Source organism: Lepidochelys olivacea (genome assembly GCF_965140295.1).
Source record: "Lepidochelys olivacea isolate rLepOli2 genome assembly, chromosome: 10".
Classification (NCBI taxonomy): Eukaryota; Metazoa; Chordata; order Testudines; family Cheloniidae; genus Lepidochelys; species Lepidochelys olivacea.
Genome location: NC_140420.1, coordinates 53,130,820 through 53,154,861, shown reverse-complemented (window position 1 = coordinate 53,154,861; position 24,042 = coordinate 53,130,820). Strand labels below are relative to the sequence as shown.

The following is a 24,042-nucleotide window of genomic DNA, read 5'->3' as shown; positions in this document are numbered from 1 at the left end:
GAAAATTAATGTAGTATTTTCTACTTTTTGCAAAACCCTATAAAATTAAGGATGTATCTGTTTTATGCCAGTACAGGATATCACATGCAGAGAGCTTAGAAGAGTGAAAGAATTTAAACACAGAGGATCAATGTTCACCAACGACGGTGCCCTCCTGACTGATGCCTGGCAGCATACTAAAGCTGCTTGATGGAAATGGTGGGAGTGACCCCAGTTCTCTTTGAAGTTAAAAGGCAGAATGTACTTTGACCCATCTTAATGTACACACCAGAGACCTGGTCAGTCATTAAAGAGAAACCAGTATGCTCTCCACGGAAATGAAGATGTTCAGATGGTCGAATGGTTGGGCACTCCGTGATAGGAAATGAAATTAGGTTGTAAGGGGCCTAATGTTGGTTACTCCAATTGAAGACAAGTTGGGGGAAGCTAAGCTGGGCATATGCAGCAGAGACTGGAGAGTTACATTGGCAGGATGATTGCAATGATTTTGGATGGAAGATGACCAAGTAGGAGACTGAAGACTTGGTACACGGACCAGATATCAGCGAAACTCAGAGAGATCAATCTCCCTGACAGTCTGGCATATGATCATAAGGTTTAAAGGAAGGCTGTAAAAGTCGCTCACCCCAAACAGGAAGGTGACAAGAAAGGACGAGATACCGATTCTCTTGACATTTATTGCTAGCAGCAGCCTGTTTTTTAAGCTTTCTTTTTAATGGGTTACATCAAGATGGTTTCATAATACTGGCACAAGCTACCTTTAAGGAAAAGTTAGACACCTTGTGGTCCATTCTAGAAGAATCTTACGTATAAAAAAGGATAACGAACCACTCCTCAAACAATCTTCATCACACTGATATATCATTCCAATTTACAACAGAAAAAGTCTTGCACAAAAATTGCACAACACTCACATTAGATTGTAATTAAACTAAGGTATTAACCATTGTATCTGATTGTTTTCTGATTATAAGCTATAAGAAAGTTGCAACAGCTCAGGTAACTTAAGTTCTAACTCCCCACCTGTCCTCTATAGCATATTAGCATGCAACAATTTTATTGGTTGTAATGAATCAGTGGGACAAGCCAGAGTGGGCACATATGTCAAAAGTTTTCACAGGTACATTTAGCCCAGTCTCATTGCTCTTTAAAGATAATACTTGATCTGGGTATCAGATCTTGAAAGGCTCCCACTGGCAATGCTGCCTCATCTCCACTGGGCACAGAGGAGTCCCTGTGGCACCTCAGAGACTAACACATTTATTTGGGCATAAGCTTTCGTGGGCTAAACCCCACTTCATCATCAGCATCCTCATTGTTTTTGCTGATACAGACTAACATGGCTACCCCTCTGAAAACTGGGCACAGAGGCAGCAGTGCCAGGGGAATGGAGATATGAACATATGGGGAAGCCTAAAACCACAGACATATTGGAACTCAAGACGTGGGCTTATTACCCCCACCCTCCTTTCAGTGTCTCTATCCTATCCTGTAACACAGCGCTGTAAATTAATTGCAGATTAAGGGTGAGAATAACAAGTACACTTTGACTGCTTTGCACTGGCTCTGGAGCATCACAGAACCATCCACAGCCAACGGTTCAGAGGTAGGTCTGGTAAGAGTGGAATTTTTACTAATGCTGTCCTGAATAACGTGACATTGACATTCATTCGGCTAATTTGGCTCCCCGGGGACATCTGAATAAAACGGTGGCCCAAGTAAGTGGCTATGACATTCACTGGTGTACAATCTGGACCGATGGACAGCTATGCTCCTTCAATTCACCAACCTGGGATGTCTCTTACACTGCTTCACAGAGAGCAACCACTCCTGGTCTGCTCTCTCACAGTCTCCAGCATGCAGATCACTCCCAGCTATACTGTATGAGTGCTATAGCCAGCCATTCATGAATTATATTGCAGGTGACACCAGAAGACTCCTAGTCCCAGACTTTTCCCCAGAAATGTATCTTATATTGCACAGCATCCTCCTGGACAATACAAGCTCATATAAAGTCCATCATTTCATTAATAGAAAGCCTTGTTATTTCAAAAGGAGTTTCCCAAAAATGTCAATCAAAGCACACACTCATTTAAGATAAGACAATAAAACGAGTTTATTAGCTATGGAAAGATAGATTTTAAGTGATTACAAGTAATGAGGCATAAAAATCAGAATTGGTTACAAAGAAATAAAAGGTAAAACACAAACTAAATCCTAACTTAACAAGCTAAGTGAAGTCAAAGTGAACATCTCTCTCCCCACATGTTCTAGTGTAATTCGTGAGTGGCTGGCTATAGCACTCACACAATATCGGTGGGAGTGATTTACATACTGGAGGCTAAGAGAGAGTAGACCAGGAGTGGCTGCTCTCACTGCGAAGCAGTATAAGAGGCATACCAGATTGGTGAATTGAGGGAACACAGTTGTCCATCAGTAACTTGGGGACTCTTACAGTGGCACATACTATACTTTCAAGAGTGAAAACTGCTCATTATGATATACGAACTCCAAACATGAAAGATGAAAATGTAACCAAAGTACCCAGTCCCTTCCTAATGTTGAACATCAGGCAAACAACTAAGTGAAAGCTACCTTCTCAACCACAGTGAGAGACTGATACCAACCAAGTTAAGGCATTACCATTGTCAAATTCCACAACCTGACCATCTATAGAGAGCGGGGAATTCATCTGTCATGACAGAACAAGGAGTAATGGTCTCAAGTTGCTGTGGGGGAGGTTTAGGTTGGATATTAGGAAAAACTTTTTCACTAGGAGGGTGGTGAAACACTGGAATGCGTTACTTAGGGAGGTGGTGGAATCTCCTTCCTTTGAGGTTTTTAAGGTCAGGCTTGACAATCATTTAGTTGGGGATTGGTCCTGCTTTGAGCAGGGGGTTGTACTAGATGACCTCCTGAGGTCCCTTCCAACCCTGATATTCTATGATTCTATCCCTCTTTGGGTAACTAACTTGAAACTAAAAAACAACAAACAAAAATTAACTTAGTAAAGAAGTTAGATAAATAAAAACAGACGATGTAGGAGAGACATTACAGCAAAATCAGAAAAATATTATAATAGATGTAACTATGTGGCTAAGAGATTGAGACCAATAAACAGTAATCACAGTATAATACAATCCAGAATTCTCCTAGAGTGCAAAGATTGAGCTCCGATTCCTCAGAAAGAAATTTGGTTCATTTCTACTGTGACAAAGTTCCTCCTCTATCTTGGTGGGTCCTGTGCTTATTGGCGGATTTGCTCGCCTCAGAGATTAATGGCAGCCCTCAGTTTGGTCAAATCTGCCATTCACTCAGTTAACCTCATCACTGGCCAGCATGGGGAAAAAGAGAACAACCATCCCCGCAGTCTCTGCTGATCCACCATGTAGGTCGGAGAACAACCCAGAGACCTCCCCTCTGGTGGAACTCACAGTCGAGGTCAACTCCCCCTGTGTCTGATCAGGAGTTGAGAGGTTCGCGGGGGAACCCAGGCCCGCCCTCTACTCCGGGTTCCAGCCCAGGGCGCTGTGGATTGCAGCTGTCTAGAATGCCACCTGGAACAGCTGTGCGACAGCTACAACTCCCTGGGCTACTTCCCCATAGCCTCCTCCCAACACCTTCTTTAGCCTCACCACAGGACCTTCCTCCTGGTGTCTGATAACGCTTGTACTCCTCAGTCATCCAGCAGCACATCCTCTCACTCCCAGCTCCTTACGCGTCTCTCCCTAAATGAAGTCCTTTTTAAACCAGGTGCCCTGATTAGTCAGCCTGTCCTAATTGATTCTCGCAGCTTCTTCTTAATTGGCTCCAGGCTGCTTGGGTCCACCTCCCTAAGAGTGAGACCCTCTGGCTTCGGGCCAGTATTCGGGTTCCCAAGGCCTTAGCTAGCTGCCCTTCTTTCACTTTTCGTCTTTCTCCCCTATCTAGGAGTGGAGAACAAATCTGGGGATATTTCTGAGACGATTGGCCGTTGACAATCTACTGTAGATGCCTCACTAATTTCAGGGTTCCCCTCTTTCTCCAATCCTCCTACTGGGAGTAAGTCTCTAAGCCCTGGAAAGTCCCTCCCTATGAGCACCGGGTATGGGAGTTTAGGGACTACACCTGCTGTTACCTCAGTAGTGTTCCCTTGGATTTCAATTTTTACTGGGATGGTGGGGTAGTAACTAACTGTCCCATGGATGCATGTTATCTCCATACGTTTAGCCTGCAGCGGCTGACTACGCTTCATGAGCTTCCCTGATATAAGCGTGATAGCACTCCCCGAATCTACCAGGTGTGACTTAACCGGTTCCAGCTTGTTCTGGAACTGCCCCTGTCACCTTACCCAGGGAAAAGGATCTACTTAATCTGGGACTAATATATCTGCCTTCTATCACTCTTCTGTAGCCATCTGGTCTGACCCTGTCACACTACTTAGGATAAGAGAGGAAGGAGTAATTCTCTTATAGTAATTGATGGATTATACTAAGAGGCAGTTGGACACCTGGGTTAAGAAAAAAAAGAAAATTGACCATGTCAAACTATTTGGCCTCATATAGACTTGTGATGCAGAAACAAATCTGGCATATACTCATCTCCTTCCACCCTCTCATCAGGACAGAGGTTCACACATCTGCTTAATATCATGCCAAGGCAGGATGGCATCCAACTCCTGATGCCGCTAGGAGCTTTGACCCGGGAACAGGGCTGCCACCAGTCCAGGGACACAGTGTAGGAATAAGAGGAAAAGCCTTAAAATATCCAAACGTCTCAGGGGATGATAGCAACCTAAGAGCAGCAACTGTAAAGCAATGGAGATCGATGTCCAATGATCTGCCTTGCTGCAGGGAACCACCTCAGGATGTCACTCCACACTTCCATGCTCTTTCTGGAGCCCATCCTTCTACCAGAGCCCTCCCAAAGGGATGCAGCTCTCCATGAAGACATGCTTGTCTGAACAGTCCGCACATGGGCACCCATATGGCCTTCTTTGTGTTTGCCCCAATCTCCGATTGTGCTCTTCTTAGGAGATGATTCAGTTGAAAGAGGTGATGCCTCCCCACCCACTGGAGATCATAAAGTTTGAGCTTGCCAGTACCCTCAGGTGCAGGAGAATGGGACTGAAAATATAGAAACACGGTTTAGGAAATTTATCACTACAGAGGCAGAAATAATGGGTGGCCACTGGTGCATTTGAGATTCAGTTGCAACTCTCCAAGAGAACTCTTACCACCTAGGTCAGATTAATTATGAACCAGCCGAACAGGGAAGCAAGACTGGAATTCAACATTCTCAAGGGAATAATGAATATACACAAGTAGGCTCCTTCCAAACCCTCTCCTTGGTCCCCTGTTGGTGCAGATTGCTGCACCTCCTGTCCCATACCATCATTCCAAGACTATAGATTCGGAGAACATAAAGAACTCCTGTGTACATAGCCTAACCCCATAAATCAGCCCAGAGTACAATCTTCACCTTCCCACCCCAATAACATTCTTCCTCAATCACACCTGCAGCAAAGCTGCTGACCAATCCCTCCCTCCTTCCCAGACTTGTACTTCTTTCACTGAAAGAAGAAAAGAGGACTTGCGGCATCTTAGAGACTAACAAATTTATTTGAGCACAAGCTTTCGTGAGCTACAGCTCACTTCATCTGATGAAGTGAGCTGTAGCTCATGAAAGCTTATGCTCAGATAAATTTGTTAGTCTCTGAGGTGCCACAAGTCCTCCTTTTCTTTTTGTGGATACAGATTAACACAGCTGCTACTCTGAATCCTTTCAATGAGTTACCCACTCCACTCCAGGAGATCGAACTCAACATATGGCCTGGGGTTTTTGCAAAAATGAAAGCAAGAAAAAGAGCAAATTTCTGACAGTGGCAACATTTTACTTGTCTCTTCCCCTTCATCCCTCCCCCCCCCCCCCCCCCAGTTAACAATTCTTGGGCTTACTCTCCTTCTGTTGTGTAGCTGGATGAGGTATTTTCAGTTTGCTGATGTAACAGAAATTGACGTATGCAAAACTTTAGACCACCTTTGCTTATATGAACTTTTTAAATTTAAAAAAGTTCGACCTTTTTGAGATGTCCTTTGCTCCTCTATGCCCATCATCCCATCTTCTCCTTCCTCATATCCTCTTCCTCCTCAACCCACTGAAACCCATCTATTGTTTGGAGGCTTTGGAAGGGGGTGTTGGACTCCCCTGATATACGTCATTTTAGCACAAATAGACAATAGTTTTTCTGGAATATAAATCTCTGCTGACCTGTAGAAAGAATGAAAGGAGAGAATGGAAGGAAATGAATGCAAAGTTTTAACTTCAGAAGTTCGTTTGACAGGTCAATTTATTTTCAGTATATTTTTCCCCTTTCACATACATTTCACAGCTTTTCTGCTTCAGCTAGATCAAGTGAATAGATGGAACTACCATCTTAGTTGCTGACAGAACTCCATAGGAGCAAATCAGAGCAAAGAGATTATAGTAGCCAGAGTTGGGAGATTTGCATATCCACAGTATTGTTACTGAGACATAACAATACAGTGATTATGCAAATAAAATATCCACAGTTTAAGGAACTGCACAACTGGAAGGACATAAGCATTCATAACTGAACACAATTCCTGCACTTTGACGAAGAATATATATATTTCATCTAGACGCATCACAAAAATGTTTTAACTTTGATTTTGTCCTTCATATGGTGATATATGGTTTTCATCAGTTGAAGGTTGTCATAAATATAAAGGGAAGGGTAAACCCCTTTGAAATCCCTCCTGGCCAGGGGAAAGCTCCTCTCACCTGTAAAGGGTTAAGAAGCTAAAGGTAACCTCGCTGGCACCTGACCAAAATGACCAATGAGGAGACAAGATACTTTCAAAAGCTGGGAGGAGGGAGAGAAACAAAGGGTCTGTGTCCGTCTGTAGTCGTCTTGGCCAGGGACAGAACAGGAATGGAGTCTTAGAACTTTTAGTAAGTAATCTAGCTAGGTATGTGTTAGATTATGATTTCTTTAAATGGCTGAGAAAAGAATTGTGCTGAATAGAATAACTATTTCTGTCTGTGTATCTTTTTTGTAACTTAAGGTTTTGCCTAGAGGGGTTCTCTATGTTTTTGAATCTAATTACCCTGTAAGATATCTACCATCCTGATTTTACAGGGGGGATTTCTTTATTTCTATTTACTTCTATTTTTTATTAAAAGTCTTCTTGTAAAACACTGAATGCTTTTTCATTGTTCTCAGATCCAAGGGTTTGGGTCTGTGGTCACCTATGCAAATTGGTGAGGCTTTTTATCCAACATTTCCCAGGAAAGGGGGGGGTGCAAGTGTTGGGAGGATTGTTCATTGTTCTTAAGATCCAAGGGTCTGGATCTGTAGTCACCTAGGCAAATTGGTGAGGCTTTTTACCAAACCTTGTCCAGGAAGTGGGGTGCAAGGTTTTGGGAAGTATTTTGGGGGGAAGGACGCGTCCAAACAGCTCTTCCCCAGTAACCAGTATTAGTTTGGTGGTGGTAGCGGCCATTCCAAGGATAACGGGGGTAATATTTTGTACCTTGGGGAAGTTTTGACCTAAGCTGGTAAAGATAAGCTTAGGAGGTTTTTCATGCAGGTCCCCACATCTGTACCCTAGAGTTCAGAGTGGGGGAGGAACCGTGACATGGTGGCACAGTGGTGGGATTAACCTGAAATCATTTTGAGATCCAGTTGAGATTTTTTGAACTAGAAATACAGATTTTAAAAAAGAATTTTTTTTTCCTTTGGAAAGGAAGCAGTTGAAACTGAAAGCAGATTGTTTTTTCTCTGCTTTGTGGCCAAGCAGAGACAAAAGGGGATTATCTTGTGAATTGCAGGTTTTCTTTGCCTGGAGGCAGGGTACTTAACTTCTGCAGGGAAATTCACAGTCTTCCAACCCAGAGGTTTTTTTTTCTTTTCTTCCTAAAAGTAAATAGGGGGTGTGTGCTCTACCCATTTGCCTGGAGACAAAAGTGGCAGGTTTTTTTTTAGGATTTTGATTTTTTTTTGTTTTACAAGGAGCACAGGTTTGAAAAGAAATTTTTTTTTTCTTTGGGCTGGGTAAGCAGGTTTCCAAGTAGTTGGAGGTTTTTTGCTTTAATTTGGGCCCAGAGCAGCGACAAGGGAATTGTCTTTTTCTGTAGGCTGACAATCACTATCAGAAATAGTTATTCTATTCAGCACAATTCTTTTCTCAGCCATTTAAAGAAATCATAATCTAACACATACCTAGCTAGATTACTTACTAAAAGTTCTAAGACTCCATTCCTGTTCTGTCCCTGGCCAAGACGACTACAGACAGACACAGACCCTTTGTTTCTCTCCCTCCTCCCAGCTTTTGAAAGTATCTTGTCTCCTCATTGGTCATTTTGGTCAGGTGCCAGCGAGGTTACCTTTAGCTTCTTAACCCTTTACAGGTGAGAGGAACTTTCCCCTGGCCAGGAGGGATTTCAAAGGGGTTTACCCTTCCCTTTATATTTATGACAAAGGTATAATAAAAACAGAGCCCTAATCTGTTTAAGATAACTTGCACATCAGCCAAATGGCATCAGGTGCTTTCTTCTTACAGTCGTAATGTTACTCCCCTTGAAGTTGGTAGTCCACTGGCATCCATTTTGAGAGCTAGCCATTGTTCATATTCACGCTTTGATACATGACAATACATATTTGTAAAATGTTGACCTAACTGATTCAGACTGTATTAAATTTACACCAGCTATTATCAAAAGGTTTACAAGTTAATTTTTTCACATTTTAAATTAAACTTTGACCTTTTTCATATTTTATGTTTTTTCATGACTTGAGATGTCCTGGGGAAGAAGTTCTTTGCAGCCAATTGAAGATATATATCATGTTCTATTAATTCAATAATTATATTTTCTCAGATTTTTTTTGAATACTACAAGCCATTAGCTGAAGAATCCATTGAAAACAATATTCATATTCCTGCTATGATAGCTTCAGTTTGAAAAGTACTGCGGAAGACAAAATAGAATGGTATCTGGAGAGGAATAAGAAAGGGAGGGAAACAGATGGGGTTTGCAGGAGTCAGGGAGGAGGATGTAGAAGAAAGTGAGGGTTGGCAGCAGCAGAGGAAGTTGGGGCATATACAGGTGAAGGAGAGGGACAGGAGCCAGGGTGCAGGGATTAGATAAAAGGAGTGTAGAATAGAGGCAGGAGCTAGGGTAGGGAAGATAGATGCAAAGCAGGCAGGATTTAACTAGTGGACCACATTCCCATACATAATCTGGAATTGAACCAAGAGCATGGAGTCTTTACGTCCCTCTTCTGTTAGCAAACAGCTGTGATACCCACTAGGAAAGTGTACATTTAGGATCCCCTCTAGTGGCTGGCCCACATAGTTGGTAACAGCCTGACAGTACCACCAGTTACTGTGTTGGTTCAAGTAGTGGAGATCTGCGATGTGAATCGAAATGTCCAAACCCCTTACTAAATGACCCAAGTTGTAAAAATGTTAGTATTAAAAAAAAAAAAAAAAAATCATTTCCCCCCCATTTTTCCATCCGAATAGAAAACTATTTCTTCATGTTTATTTAAATGATTAAGTATTATCTACAACATTTGCAGACAAGACTAAACTACTATTACAGATATAATAGAAGAGAAGAGAGCCACATGAGTCAAGATAGCAGAAACTGTGAGCAGAAATTTGGGGTCAGTTTTAATCACCATTACTCCCCTCAATCAACATGGCAGCCTCTAAAAATCCAAGACCAATTTTGGAAAGAGTAGTGAAATTTCTGATTTCTATCAGGATTTGCCAGTTTGCTCCTCAGAGGCCAAAAATCAAGCTCAGGAAAGGCAATGCAGAAAACAATGAAACAGTGAGAACTCTTGGGCAGTATGTACGTTTACAATTTGAGTGTATGTGAGTACTCTTTTCCCATCTGTAGCCACCACCATAAGTATTTTAAGAATGTTTATAAATTTCACTTGGAAAATAAACCTCATTCATCATTTGAGATTCATACCATGGTTTTTGAGACTCAAACCATAAATAACTGCATATAAAGATTTTATTTTGTCCGTATTTTAAACACAGTAGTTGAAATGTACAGAATATACCAGACAAGTCATTCTATCAATTCACTATACTGTTTTAACATAAGAATGAAACTACACATTCAGGACTTCTCTAGCCAACAGCTGTGTCTAAGGCCTCACAGTTAAGGAATTAAGGGTTTTTCTTCCTACTGTACTATGTGATGTTCAAAACTACAAATGTACATAGTAGCAGTAAATGAAGCACAGGTGCAAGTTTGCCCTAGATGCTTCATATTTGGCAGCACACTTTCATTATCTTTAATTTCTCCCCTTTGGTAAGACAGGCAAAGTATCCCACTTAATTAGATATGAACCCAGGTCAGAACACTAGAATTCCATACCCCTGAAATCTGGGAAAGTTTAGATTCTGCTACAGATCTGAAATTTGGGTCCTCCTCTATCTTTGATGATTGCTTGACTGGAAATAAAGTTCAAATATTAACAGAGCAAGAATCTATTCAACACTGAGTTCATACGGGCAGTCTTTAAGCTTGCATATATAAAGAAAAAGAAAGGTAAGTCAATAACTTTTTTTTCTCTAGTTGAGGAATGAAGTAAAAAATGCAAAAATTTACAAGTAGTGTTTTAGGGCACATATTTTCTCATTTGAAAGCCAAACATTTGACAGTGGTAGGTCTCATCTAACCAATGACTCAACTGAACAGTTTGCTCATATAGGCCTGATTCAGAAAGGTACTTAAGCATGTGCCTAACTTTAAGCAGTGAGTTGTCTCAATGAAGTCAATGAAGCCATTTACACACTTAAAAATTAGTTATGTGCTTATGTATCTTGTTGAACTTGGGCCTAGAAGTAGAATTCTAGACAAGCAATAGTACACTCAATAAGAATACTACTGTCAGCTATTGATTATACAATTTAAATAAATGGCAAATCTCAGGCAAATCTCAATTATATACTGAAATATGGACAACATATCAACGTTCAAGTTTTTGACCAACTGTATATAATTTGTTGTATAAAAAAAGTTGCATTTTCTTCACAGGGAAATCTTCCTGCTAACTATTTAAGTTTTCAACTACAGCCAGTATTCATGTACAATCTACTACTAAATCCATTCTATTATTAAGCGTTAAGATATTAAATGGCTTCTCATGTTAGGAGAACCTAAGCTGTCAATTTTTAAAGTGAGTTAGAGCCATTTCATTTCTAATAATACACAAATTGGCTATTATTTCTAAAGTGAACATCTCTACTGAGAAGTAACGATGTGTTTTATATATACCCATTCTTTTTTACATTATTCTAAAGTGCAATATTTTCTTGTATCACAGAGTAAAAACAGCCCTGTATTTCTTTCAAGTATAGAAAGACCAACACCACAAGAACATTTTTAAACATTAGAAATGTTTTCTAATACACAAGACATATTGCGAATAAGCTTCAATTAGATATATATGGATTTTAGTTTTCAAAAGTTAGAATTATTATTTATTGCTAATTCATTTGTAAACCATTACGTTATAGTGCAAATAAGGTATAATTTCATGCAAGTAGCAATCCAAGTCTGTGAAAAAGAATTGTTGGATATTTTTCTTAATATCGGAAAAAAGGCAAGAGGAAAATCAGTAGAGGTCTCTCTTTTTTAAAGGAAATTTTCAACGTATTGAATTTGTTTCCTGCAAAATAGTCAAAATACATATATATATGCTGAAGGGGAATGTTAGAGTCCATCAGATGACGTTATACAACAATTGCCAAGAAACCTCACTTTTAAAAATGAAAGGTGGTCTAGATAACATAGGAGCTACACCCTGCAGGAAGACCATCAGTGTATTTCATTTTTTTCTGTACATTGTATACAAATTGCTTCTGGTAAATCTTCAGGAATAAGTTCACATACCACTGGTTAAACCACAGGCAAGCCCTGTTATCATTGGGGTGGTGGTTGTGGTTTGATTAATTTCAGTGAAGCTTTCTTCACCAATTTTTGCTGCTGTCTTGCTGCTTGGGCTTCGTCAACAGCACGACAAATTCTCTGTAAAGCAATAGTAAAATTAATAAGGCCATGTTTATCTAGCTATCCCCACCAAAAAAAGCTGCAACTTACTGAATTATGGCAATTTTTGAAACAGGTGTATTTTCTAAAATGTATTTTAGTTCTGCAAACAACAAAACACGGTGACTGATTAAAATGCTGGCACTCACTGTCTGAAAGCAATCAACGCTAGTGTAAAGATGTGAACACTGGCCAAAACTTTCAACTTGTGCTCCTAAAATTGGGCACCTAGGCCCTATTCAGCAAGACACTTAAGCATATGCCTAATCTTCAGCAAGTGAATAGTCCCAACTGAGGTCACTGGGCATATTCACATTCTTAAAACATACATGAGCCCTCAATAAGACTCCTCACATGCTTAAATAGTTAGGCACACACTTAGGGCACTGATACAACAAGGTTCCTTAAGTAACTTCATTTTCACATATGCTGAGCATGTAAAATTTCCATTTAAGTCAGTGCTCTGTAGCTTTGAAAGTCAGACCACTTAGACGTCTAACTAAACATATTCACCTAAGTTGGAAAGCTTTGGCTACCTGTAAATTGGATGTACAGCCAACAACTCAGTAAGGTTAACATTTTAATGACTGCTCTAAGTATCATATGGTATTCCCAAAAATAGTAATAGATGATTTTCTCAAAACAATGTAACAAAATAAGGATACCAAAGGAGAGTATCATATTTAATGAAAAAAATACAACAAGGAGCTTTTAAGCTAAGAGGATGCATTAATTTCCATTATCCTGGATTCAAACTACATGCCTTTCTTTTTAGAAACAGTGTACTCATTTAGTGTATGTAATATGATAGAGTGAAACTGGCTTGTGCGTATGTTATCTCCTTCTCTATACCTCTCGACATCTCAATGCAAACTTTGAATGTGAACCAACCGCAAAGATTTAGGTTCCCCAAAATTTGAAGACAACCTAAAACTTGTAATTAGGCAAGAGATTTTTTTCCACCCTGTAAAATGGGTTGGAGAGGATAGCAAAAAGCCCTCATTGTTTATCAGTGTGGGATTGAGGTGAAGGCCCTATGAACTAGTCTAGGTAAATACACTATAGATTTTAAGTCAGCTTGAATACAGAAATAAGGTATAGTATCCAGCAGTAATGCAAGGAACCTGCAAGGCCCAAGCCTGTAAGGTATTAGCTTACAGAGTTAGCATAAGGAATTCAGGCCTATAAGCCTTAGCATAATCAAGTTGACCAGCAGTTACACTTAGTCATAAGATATATTATATTGCTTGTTTTGCAGTATATAGTTCTGCTGAGATCTTATAAAATGCTGACATGTAACCACAACAAATCTGTTCATACCACTTTGGGGTATTTTAGGATAGGAATACCAGCAGATGTATAACCACAAGATTGCCATAGTAACCAATTGATGTATATGCTAATAAGTTTGACATCATTAATTACTAAGCTATAGGATAAGGATACCCACAACATTATTAAGGTGAAGAAGTTAGTTAGCAAAGGAGGCAGAGCTCTCTTATGAATGTTCAGGGCAGTCATCACACCTTATAATAGGCCCAACCAACATCTAAGCCAGAAATCTCAACCATTGGACTTGCTTGGCATGCTAGACACAGGTTGGCTCGTGGACCATCACCTGTCTGCCCACTTCCAGAACTGTGCGAGTATGCATATTATATATATGATGCTGGGGATATATATATATATATATGTATGTATGTGAATATTTGATATATATGATATGATGCTGGAAGTCAAATTAATATTGCACTACTGTTACTTTCTCATTTGCATAGGAACATTTGTGTTTTTACTAGTGTTAATAAAATCACAAAAGCTTTTCCTAAGTGCAAGTGTTGCAGCAGTAATTCTAATACTACTATACCTGATTCTAGGACTAGAACCTATCAAACTCCAGAAGTTTTGTTTATTAATTGGAGATTTTCAAATAATCAATATAGCCAATTAATAGAAGAGTCAACAGGGACATGCATTGACCTCTTGCAATATGGAGAATGAGCAAGTGCTTAAATCTGCCATTGTTATCTGAGTTCCTGAAGTTTCCAAAACAAAAAATAAAGCTAAGTCACCTAACACTTCTACCTAGCTGTGATAATACAACAAAACATAAGAAATTACGTGAATTTTTGCTCAAAAATCTGAGAAGTAGCTCTGGGCACAGAGAGAGGGTCGTTACATGCACACTTGCTTTGAGAAAGGAGGGACCTGACATAGTTGGGGCTACAGTCTTCTCTGAACCATACCTGCTGCCTTTCAGCACTTACAGAAGGCACTTTTGAGGCCTCCCAAGGCACTATCTTGCCTTTCACAAGATTCCCAGTGTTCAGAAACATATTACCTTAGGGGAAATTTACAAAGACTATCCGTCTTTGTTAGGATTGATAATGTACACAAAGGTGTACGTCTTTAAAAGGTACATGTATCTGGGTCCACTGCGGTGTTAAATGACCTCTGTACCAAATAACTAGTAGTCAGGGCAAGCCTGCTTTAATCCTTTCAAGCAGGCCCTCCCCTTTGGCTGAATTACAGTAGTTTTTGATTTCGCTAGAATGGCATGAGATGTTAAAAAAAAAAAAAAAAAAAAAAAAAAAAAAGGTTACCCTTGCAGTAGTTTCATCCTTCAGTTGAATTTTCTTCAGACATTCATGAGCTGCATGGTCCTTTTTTTGGAACATTAATAGCCCCTGATCCTGTTACAAAGAGGAATAAAAATAAATTTAAAAGCCTTGGGGGAAAAAATTCACAACCCAATACTGGGTGCTTAAATGCCATCTTTTAAGTTATATCTGCTTTTCTTTCTGTACAGATCCAGGCCATATTATAAATAAATGATTTTACCCCACAATCATCCTAATTTATTATCAAAGTAGTTATGTTTAGAGACAGATGTTTACATATCTGAAAAATTAATTTTAAATTAGTGAATTTCTATGGATAAGTACCATGCAACAAGACTACTAGCGAACTCATAACCAGTGAAAAATTAAAAATACTAGTCTATTTCCCTAAATTTCAGGCAAAATCTTTAGATATAGGAGGACAGTAAAATTAGCTCCACTCAGAAATGACAACAAAGTGCTAAGTGATGCAAGGATACAATTCAAGTAGAATGATGTTACAATCTAAGTTCCTGAAAATCACGCTTTTTATGTAATTAGGGCATTTTAAAGAGTATAACAAGGCACAAAAAATGTCATCAACATTACACATGCAGCATGCACTGGCTGAATTATAGTAGTTTTTGATTTAGCTAGCATCCTGGAAATGCAAAGATTTTGAAATTGGCTGACATACAGTAACAATATAAGAACACCTGGTAATATAAACAGCCTGATAAGATTGCTTCTTCAAATCTAGGATTCCTAACTTTCAATTAAGTTCTTGAATTTTCCAAGGAACTGGATGCATATTCTTCATTGAAAATTGATATATCAATATAGGTCTTAAGACCAAATGCTGAAAGCAGCAGAGGCTGTGCTACGTGTAAAAAAATTTTAAATAAAAATTTTCAGTATACCATTGCAGAAAAAAGTTAAGCTTTTGGACTTGTTATAAAAATACAGGTTTGAGCTTTATTAAAATATACTTTTTCTGTACTTGACATAAGTTTATTAAAAAGTTTCAGTCAGTTAAAACTGTGCATGTCTGTTGAAGGCAGTAAAGATGGAGAGGTTTCACAGAGAGCCTATGTATACATCATGGGGTTGCAAATGTTAGCCAAGGGCATAATTTTGCCTGCAAAACCTTTATTAATGGAAGATGTAAGGCCGGGGTGGGGGCAAGGGGGAGGAACTCAATTTGACTTTCAGGGTGGCAGGAAAACACCACTCTCACTGTAATCACTGACACACAGAACTCCACAATGCCATTTTGATACTTTTTAAATCTAAATAATTTTTCAGAGTAGATCTGTATTTCAAAGGCATAAACATTTCTTTTACCTTCACAGTGATTTTTAGTATATTTGTTTCAACAGAAGGAGGATGTGTAAAATCTTCAAATAAATAATCCCAGTCTGTTACATGGCCTAGGATATCCACGTCTTTTACACACATCAGCCTCCTATCCAAAAGACAAAAGCAATGTGAAATATTTAACCTCCTCCTAGGACCACGACTTTATCAGAAGAAAACAAGGTTAATTTTGGCTTAGAATCATAGAATATCAGGGTTGGAAGGGACCTCAGAAGGTCATCTAGTCCAACCCCCCGCTCAAAGCAGGACCAATCCCCAACATTTGCCTCTTCCCTAAAGGGCCCCCTCAAGGATTGAACTCACAGCCCTGGGTTTAGCAGGCCAATGCTCAAACCACTGAGCTATCCCTCCCGCCTTGTCCTTATATTTATAACAGACCAGTGATAATGACCCCTTGGCTCTGGAGCTGTGTTACTTGAGGGCTGTGGGTGTGGGACTAGCTTGATAACTTGAGTATCAGGAGTACTCAAAAATAGCTTATGTTTTAGACCAATCTGCATAAACAAAAAAAAACCCAAACAGCAATTGGTTGGTTGAAAATTCAGGGTTTATCTTCATTGCCACAGCTAGCTCAAGTTGCTCCACTCAAGAGCCAGCACACAGCAAAACACACACTTGAGCTACACAGAGCTATTTGATGAGTTGTGCTAACTCAAGCTGTAGCTGCATTCCTGCTGCATTATTAGCTGGAGCATCAGCAGCACTCAAACGTCAACCCATGTCCCCAACAGGCCAGCTAGCTTGAGTTTAAACTTAACTCTAAGTTAAGTTAAATTGAGTTTAAACATTTAACTCTAGCTACAAAATTTGTGTGTGGGGACAGGAGTCTGCTTAGGACTTGCATTCCAGTTATATCTCAAGCTCACGCTGCAGTGAAGACAAGCCTTAACTTGTTACCACTATCAGGACTTCAATAGTAATTTCAACAGGCTTCTTCTACTGCATTGTGAATTTCAAGGTGGATAGGTTGTCAAAATTAACTAAGAGGGATTTTCATGTGGGTCTTGTATTTGGCAAACTTACCCCATGTGATCAGTAAGATCAGAAACCAGCCACTCATTCTGTTTCTCATGTGCTCTTGGTTTCTGTTTAAGCACTTCTAAAAAACCATCAAATCGCTCAGCTGTTTGGGTCCAAGACCATTAGGCAGTGACCTAATAAGTGATGTTCTCATTGTTCCTAAGTAGCGATTGTTATATTGCTTCCCATGTTTGTACAAAAAAGGCACAGGTGCCTCAACCGGCACATTAATGTTGGCACAGTTGTTGGAGCAAGTGTGATAAAGTAGATGTATACAGCATGTGAGTAATGTAATATAAGAAACAAGGTTGAAATCCATTTCTCAAACAATTAGAGTTTGATTGTTACAACAATTTAGGAATTTTAGTTTCAGTATAACCTAGTCTACCTATTTGAGTAAAAGGGGCAAAACAATCATTTGGGAAACCAAACCCACAGTGCTGGAGTCCATTCATCTAATACATGAAAGAGATTACCTTTGTGGATGTTCATTTGCATGCATTGTATGCTTCCTAGTCAAGTACAGTTGCATGAAAAATGCCACAAACCACAATGACATTGATTAAGATGTATTCCCAAGCAGGTATATTAATATCAATAGAGATTTGGTTCCTTTTAAAATTTTTATAGGAACAAAATTAAGGAAGTTTAAAATATTGGGAAATAGAAAACAGGAAAGTTCACAGAAGTTTAAGATAACTTCCATAGGGCAAAGAATAATTGATTTTTATTTATCACACTAAGAGAGAGACAAAGCCCTGAAAATATGGAACTCTTCTAAAAAGCAGCTTTTGAATAGACATTAGGCTATGCTGATAGTAATACCTATTGGTAACAACAAGGTTTGTCTTCTTGCCTCCTGGAAGCACACAGTGGTATCGATAACTTTCTCCTTCCAGCTTTCTGATATGAGAGTTCTGAAAAAGGAAAACAAAGATTTAAACTGGTCATGTTTAGTCTTAAGAAAAGAAGATTGAGGTGGGACCTGTTAACAGTCTTCAAATAAGTGTTATAAAGAGCACTTGATCAATTGTTCTCCATGTGCACTTAAGATAGGATGAGACAAAATGAGCTTAGTCTACAGCAAGGGAAATTTAGGTTAGATATTAGGAAAATCCCACTATAAAGGGAGTTAAGCACTAGAATAGGCTTCCAGGGTAGATTGTAGAATCAACATCCTTGCAGTTTATTAAGAACAGGTTGGACAAACACCTGTAGGGATGGTTTACGTTTACTTGGTCCTGCTTCAGCAGAGAGGGCTGGACTTGACTTCTTGAGGCCCCTTACAGGCCTACATTTCTATGATTCTAGGAACATATTTTAAATGAGCTCTCAATTTATATTGGATTTATTATTTCCAGCTCAAAAATTTATTAACGTCACAGAACTATAATGAGTAATCTCATGGGAGTCTCAAACCCAAGTTAAGTCATTTTGGAGATCTGTTCAAGTCCTCAGCCACTCAAACAGGTAGAAGATTCCTATTAATTTTTTCCACTGTCATTCTTTTTCTGCCACTGGCAGTCTTGGAGCTCTCTCCTTCTGCCAAGCCTCACACTGGATCCTTTAACACAAGAGTGAGAATCCTGTGATATGTTGTTTAAAGAATATGCTTAGTTTTAAACACACAACTCAGACCATGATCCAGAGAGAGAGAGAGGGAGGGAGAGGTGTCCCACACAAGAAACTATCAGGTTGCATCTACTCAGCACCTCTCAGGATCACGCCTTTTATTATAAAATGTTAGCAAGTGAAATGTTAGATACAAGTATTTATGGAACATATAGGTTGAAAAAGAAGCTTAAGGAAAATGCATAGTAAATCCAACATCTCAGGTATGTTTCTGATACATAAGTAGTAGGGAGCGGAGTCTTCAAGTAACAGTAAAGTTAAAAAAATTGTTTTCATTTCCAGTGAGTTTTTATGGACTTTATTCTGTTAAACCAAGTTCTTAGAATTAGCAACGTTTTTATCTGCTGTTTAACTGAAACATGACAATTCAACAATGTAAATACTGTCTGGGGGCTGTCTGTAGACTCGTTTATACTAATGTACACTTCAAATATGTAGCATTTGAGAGATTCAGTCACTAATATTGAACCTTTATCTTTGTGATACATCACAGAAAAATGCCAGGTACTGACATTTCATAAAACACCAAAAAACCAAGCAGTCCCCTCCACACATTTACATACACAGAGCCAATGATAATACTGAGGCTATGAAACTGATGGGGATATGACAACACATCTGTGGGCTCTGGAGAAAGCAAACAGACAAGATGACAGTAAGTTATGAAGGTAAAACTGTGAAACAAATTTCAAAGAAACAAATTTCAAGAAATGAAATCATACTGAACACACAATTTTAACTCCACAATCATATGCAGACAAACTTGCACGTATTAGAAAACTTGCTTCTTGCCTTATGTGGTAAACAGTGATTTAAAATCCAAGTTCTTCCCTTGGATTAACTTGTTTCTTGTTTACAGTCTGTATGTTCTGGGGAAATGCACATAAAGTTGCTCAACTGTAAGGCAGCTTATTAAGGGCAGGGGAGGTGATTTGCTAGGGTTAAAAAGGAATGTTAATATGGCAGCCTAAGATGTGGGCTGTAAACTGCTTTATGCTCATGTACACATAAAATATGTAGCGTTTGGGAGATTCTGTCATGGTATTCAAATTTAGACCATGTCTGTTACAAATGTAGTACATCATGAGGCATGAATCCTGCATAATTTATTTTATGATTTATCATACTTGGATGGGTTTGGCTTAAGTTTTGGCAATAGCAACTGTAAAAAAACAACATCCCTACTTTCCAAGTTCACAGAATCAACTTCACACTTTATTGCCAAGCACAAGAGATTTCAATACACAAGAATATTTGCAATATATTTTTGAATAAATGTTTAATAAGATTTCAGCTCAATACTGTCAAGGCACTGATAAACATTATTATAATTACTGTCTGAAGTCTTTATAGAACACATAGACTTCTAAGAAATAATATTTTTAGTTAATAAAATGAACAAGATAAAGCAAATCAGTGCATGTCAGTTTTTTCTAAATTAACCCAACTCCCTACACTGCCTGTTAGAATGCAGCATGCACTGTCGTCATGTGTGAAACTGATGCAACTATGTGGGGGAATGAAAGGAGTAAAGAAAACCATACATCCTCTGCTTAGAGGGATGCAAAATGGATTTGCCTTGGATAAGAATACAGCTAATGCCTATAACTGGATGCCCAGAAGTCCTTCTGTGATCAAGATAATCCAAACCTTACTTAAATTATATAACTGATTAACATGAATACTTTTAGCTCCTCATTGCTACTAATGTTACTTAATTTTCTTTGGGTCAAGTTCCAATACCCTTACTCATGCCGAATAGTTGCATATTTTGTGAGTTGTCCCACTTAAGTCAGTGGGCTACTCATGAACCTGAATGACATTCAATGGAAGAAAGGTGAAAGAATTTGGGTCCATTTTTCTTCAGTTATTCCCCTGTTAAAGCTAAATTTTCAATTCAGTAGATTTCTTAAACAAATATTCACTGTATTAATGTATATCTATCAAGAACATAAAAGTTAAGATTAACTTTGCTTCTTTCTTTCTTTCTATATTCTACTGTGTAGCTACAATTGCTGTTTAGTTCAAGTAAAATACATGGAAAGGTCTCAAAGTGATCATGGTTCACATCAATACCAAGTCCATTAAAATAAGTTTCAACACTTATTTAGGTTTGCACTTCATTTTCCCATATTTAAAAATTCTTTCCAAGTACTTAAAACATATTATACATTGCAATATACATTATCTTTCAACTCAGTTAAGATGGATTAAAATTCCAGCATTTAAAGTTATACGGACTCTGTGCGCCTTTAGAGAGGGTTTCAACAACAAGACACTCCAATAAATCTTTTTTAATCCAATATCCATTTCTTTCAGTCACCACAAATCATTACAAACAAGTTTCTAATCTAGTGTAGGTTCATGTTATAACACTTTCAAACTAGACTTCTTCTCTTTCAAACTAGACTTCTTCTGATATTCTTAAATGTGCAATGCCAAATCAAAGAAATGAGAAAGCAGGAGCTTCACATTCAAATATAGATCCAAGAAAATTCTTCACATCCCTCCAAGTTAGAGAACTAAGGCAATGTACGAATTCTGAAATACATAACCCTCAACCTATCTAATGGACTTCCTATACATCTGAAGCATCATTGTTTTACTACTTCAATTAAATGGAGCAAAAAACATTTTGCCAGCTTCATTCCAAACATAACTGTACGTTGTAATCTATGGGCCAAATCCTAAAGTTAGGTGTGCATATTCAATGGCTGATTGTGAAAGACACCATATCTCAAACTGGAAATGGAAACCTGCTCCTACATTTGGCCATAAATTAAATTGATCTTCTATTTTTCCTCTTTGGCTGAACAATTGTAATCCTTTTTGAAGAAACTCAAAACATCTTTGGGAATTTCAGTGTGAGACATGAGAATCCTCTTCAATTTCCTTCTTAAAACAAGCTTAAAATACTGAAAAGCGCTCAGCCTTAAATAAAAACCTCAACTTACACTTTTATGTGCAGTAGGCTAGCTGGTTATCTTGCTGCTATTTTACTAGCTTAGCTGTCTTTAGAAAAATTAAAGCCAGTTAAAGATACAGAGATGACAAGTATATTTCAAAATAAAACCACCATCTACAAATTCAAGTCAATGCCATTTCCTGTTTCTTTTAACAATTTTGGTTACATTGCTATTAATAAATCAACAAACCAACCAACAAATATAGCTGGAAAGTCTGAGAATGCAGCATTTCATTCTCAAGAGCTCCTACGCTTTTCTAGGGGAACATTTTTTTGGGGAGAGGGACAGATGGGAGGTCTTGGATACCTTACCTCTATGTCCAATTAACTGTTCTTTCTATAACCATTTAAGGACAGTCATTTTCAACTTTCTTACAAAACAAGACTGAAGAGCTCCAAGTTTAGCTTTTAGTTTAGAAAGTAGGTTAACTGTATCTACAAGAAACTTTGGAACTTCTCTGTCCCCAGTGATAATCACATAATCATTGACTTCAGCCTACCATTTTGAAATACCCAGTTAATTTTTAGGACAATTGCAGTAATAAACAATTGACCAGCTCTACTTGGCATTTAGTTCTAAAGGTGAAAATTTATTTTCAAGAAAATTTTATATTTACTATCATTTTAAAATGCAACCATTTTTCAGTTTGTCACCATTTTTCAGTCATGTTTTTGATAGAACAATTACAAGACAGACATTTTTATTTTAAAAGGCTTTTGATAAGCAAGCAGTTTCTAGAACCTCTGATAATGTTTTTGATAAATTAAAAGATAAAGATTTTTTTTTTTTTTTTTGCAAAAAATAAAAAGTTAACCAGATCTACTACCAAAAGGGATTGGGGTATAACTGTCACTAGTTGCATTTAGGGCTGAACTGGACATTCACTAAAATCACTCCAGCTAATACAGAAAAACAATCATAGAATTGGAAGGGACCTTGAGAGGTCATCTATAGTCCAATCCCCTGCACTCAAGGCAGGACTAAGTATTATCTAGACCATCCCTGACAGGTGTTTGTCCTACCTGCTCTTAAAAATCCCCAACGATGGAGATTCCACAACCTCCCTGGGCAATTTATTCCAGTGCTTAACCACTCTGACAGTGAGGAAGTTTTTCCTAATGTCCAACCTAAACTGTCCTTGCTGCAATTGAAGCTCACTGCTTCTTGTCCTATCCTCAGAGGTTAAGAACAACAAGTTTTCTCCCTCCTCCTTGTAACAACCTTTTATGTACTTGAAAACTTATCTTGTCCCCTCTCAGTCTTCTCTTCTTCAGACTAAACAAACCCAATTTTTTTTTTCAATCTTCCCGCATAGGTCATGTTTTCTAAACCTTTAATCATTTTTGTTGCTCTTCTCTGGACTTTCTCCAATTTGTCCACAACTTTCCTGAAACGTGGCACCCAGAACTGGACACAATACTCCAGCTGAGGCCTAATCAGCGCAGAATAGAGCAGAAGAATTATTTCTCGTGTCTTGCTTACAATACTCCTGCTAATACATCCTAGAATGACTTTTTTTGCAATAGCATTACACTGTTGACTCATATTTAGCTTGTGATCCACTATGACCCCCAGATCCCTTTCCGCAGTACTCCTTCCTAGGCAGTCATTTCCCATTTTGTAGGTGTGCAACTGATTATTCTTTCCTAAGCGGAATACTTTGCATTTGTCCTTATTGAATTTCATCCTATTTACTTTAGACCATTTCTCCAGTTTGTCCAAATCATTTTGTACACGTTCACAATCCAGTAGAGGTCACCATCCCATGCAAATTATTTCACGTTCCTATAAATGGATAAATCATTAACTATTTATTAAGTATGAAAAGTTAGCTCACTTTATCAAGAGGTTTTCTACCTTCTTTGTAAAGCACCATTATAAGCCCTTAGACAACTAAAACAGACAAGCCACTGCCTTCTCTACATATGGATTAGACTGAAATTGACTTTGTGTGTGGAGTTGCAGACGTTGTGGGGAACAGAGCAAAAGAACTCCCCACTAGTGTCATGATACAGCAGTCAGTCACAACTGCAATTTTTACATTCTGGGCTATAGAGGGCCAAGACAACTAATGGCACAAGCTACCCCACGACTTGTTGGTGAGTAATTGAGTCTATTCCAATCTTCTGCACTGACTAGCAGAGCTGGTCAGCTATGGACACTCTACTGTAGGGCATTCCAGAGGTTACAATCGAAGAGGCATTGTTACTGCCTCACAGCCAAAGTTCTTCTGGGATGCCAGTCTGCAGCACCCAATTCAATCAAGTGCCTTTCATGCATAATCCAGCTTTAAGACCGAACAAAACACCATCACTGGTAGTCTGGAAAGTAAGACATTCTTCCTCAAGATTCCAAGACTTTGTCTTAAT

At 38.6% G+C, this 24,042-nt stretch overlaps 1 protein-coding gene across 1 annotated transcript in view; it reads right to left on the bottom strand.

Moving 5' to 3' along the window:
* Positions 1-149: 149 nt before the first annotated feature.
* VPS13C (vacuolar protein sorting 13 homolog C) overlaps positions 150-24,042 on the bottom strand; it is a 193,382-nt gene continuing 169,489 nt past the window's right edge. Inside the window, exons 80-85 of the mRNA XM_084641188.1 lie at positions 17,901-17,992; positions 16,023-16,143; positions 14,682-14,771; positions 11,923-12,057; positions 6,059-6,249; positions 150-5,105 (exon numbers count right to left, since the gene is read on the bottom strand). Coding sequence (XP_084497314.1) covers positions 11,953-12,057; positions 14,682-14,771; positions 16,023-16,143; positions 17,901-17,992 — 408 coding nt within the window. The 3' untranslated portion in view covers positions 150-5,105; positions 6,059-6,249; positions 11,923-11,952. The remainder of the gene's footprint in view (positions 5,106-6,058; positions 6,250-11,922; positions 12,058-14,681; positions 14,772-16,022; positions 16,144-17,900; positions 17,993-24,042) is intronic.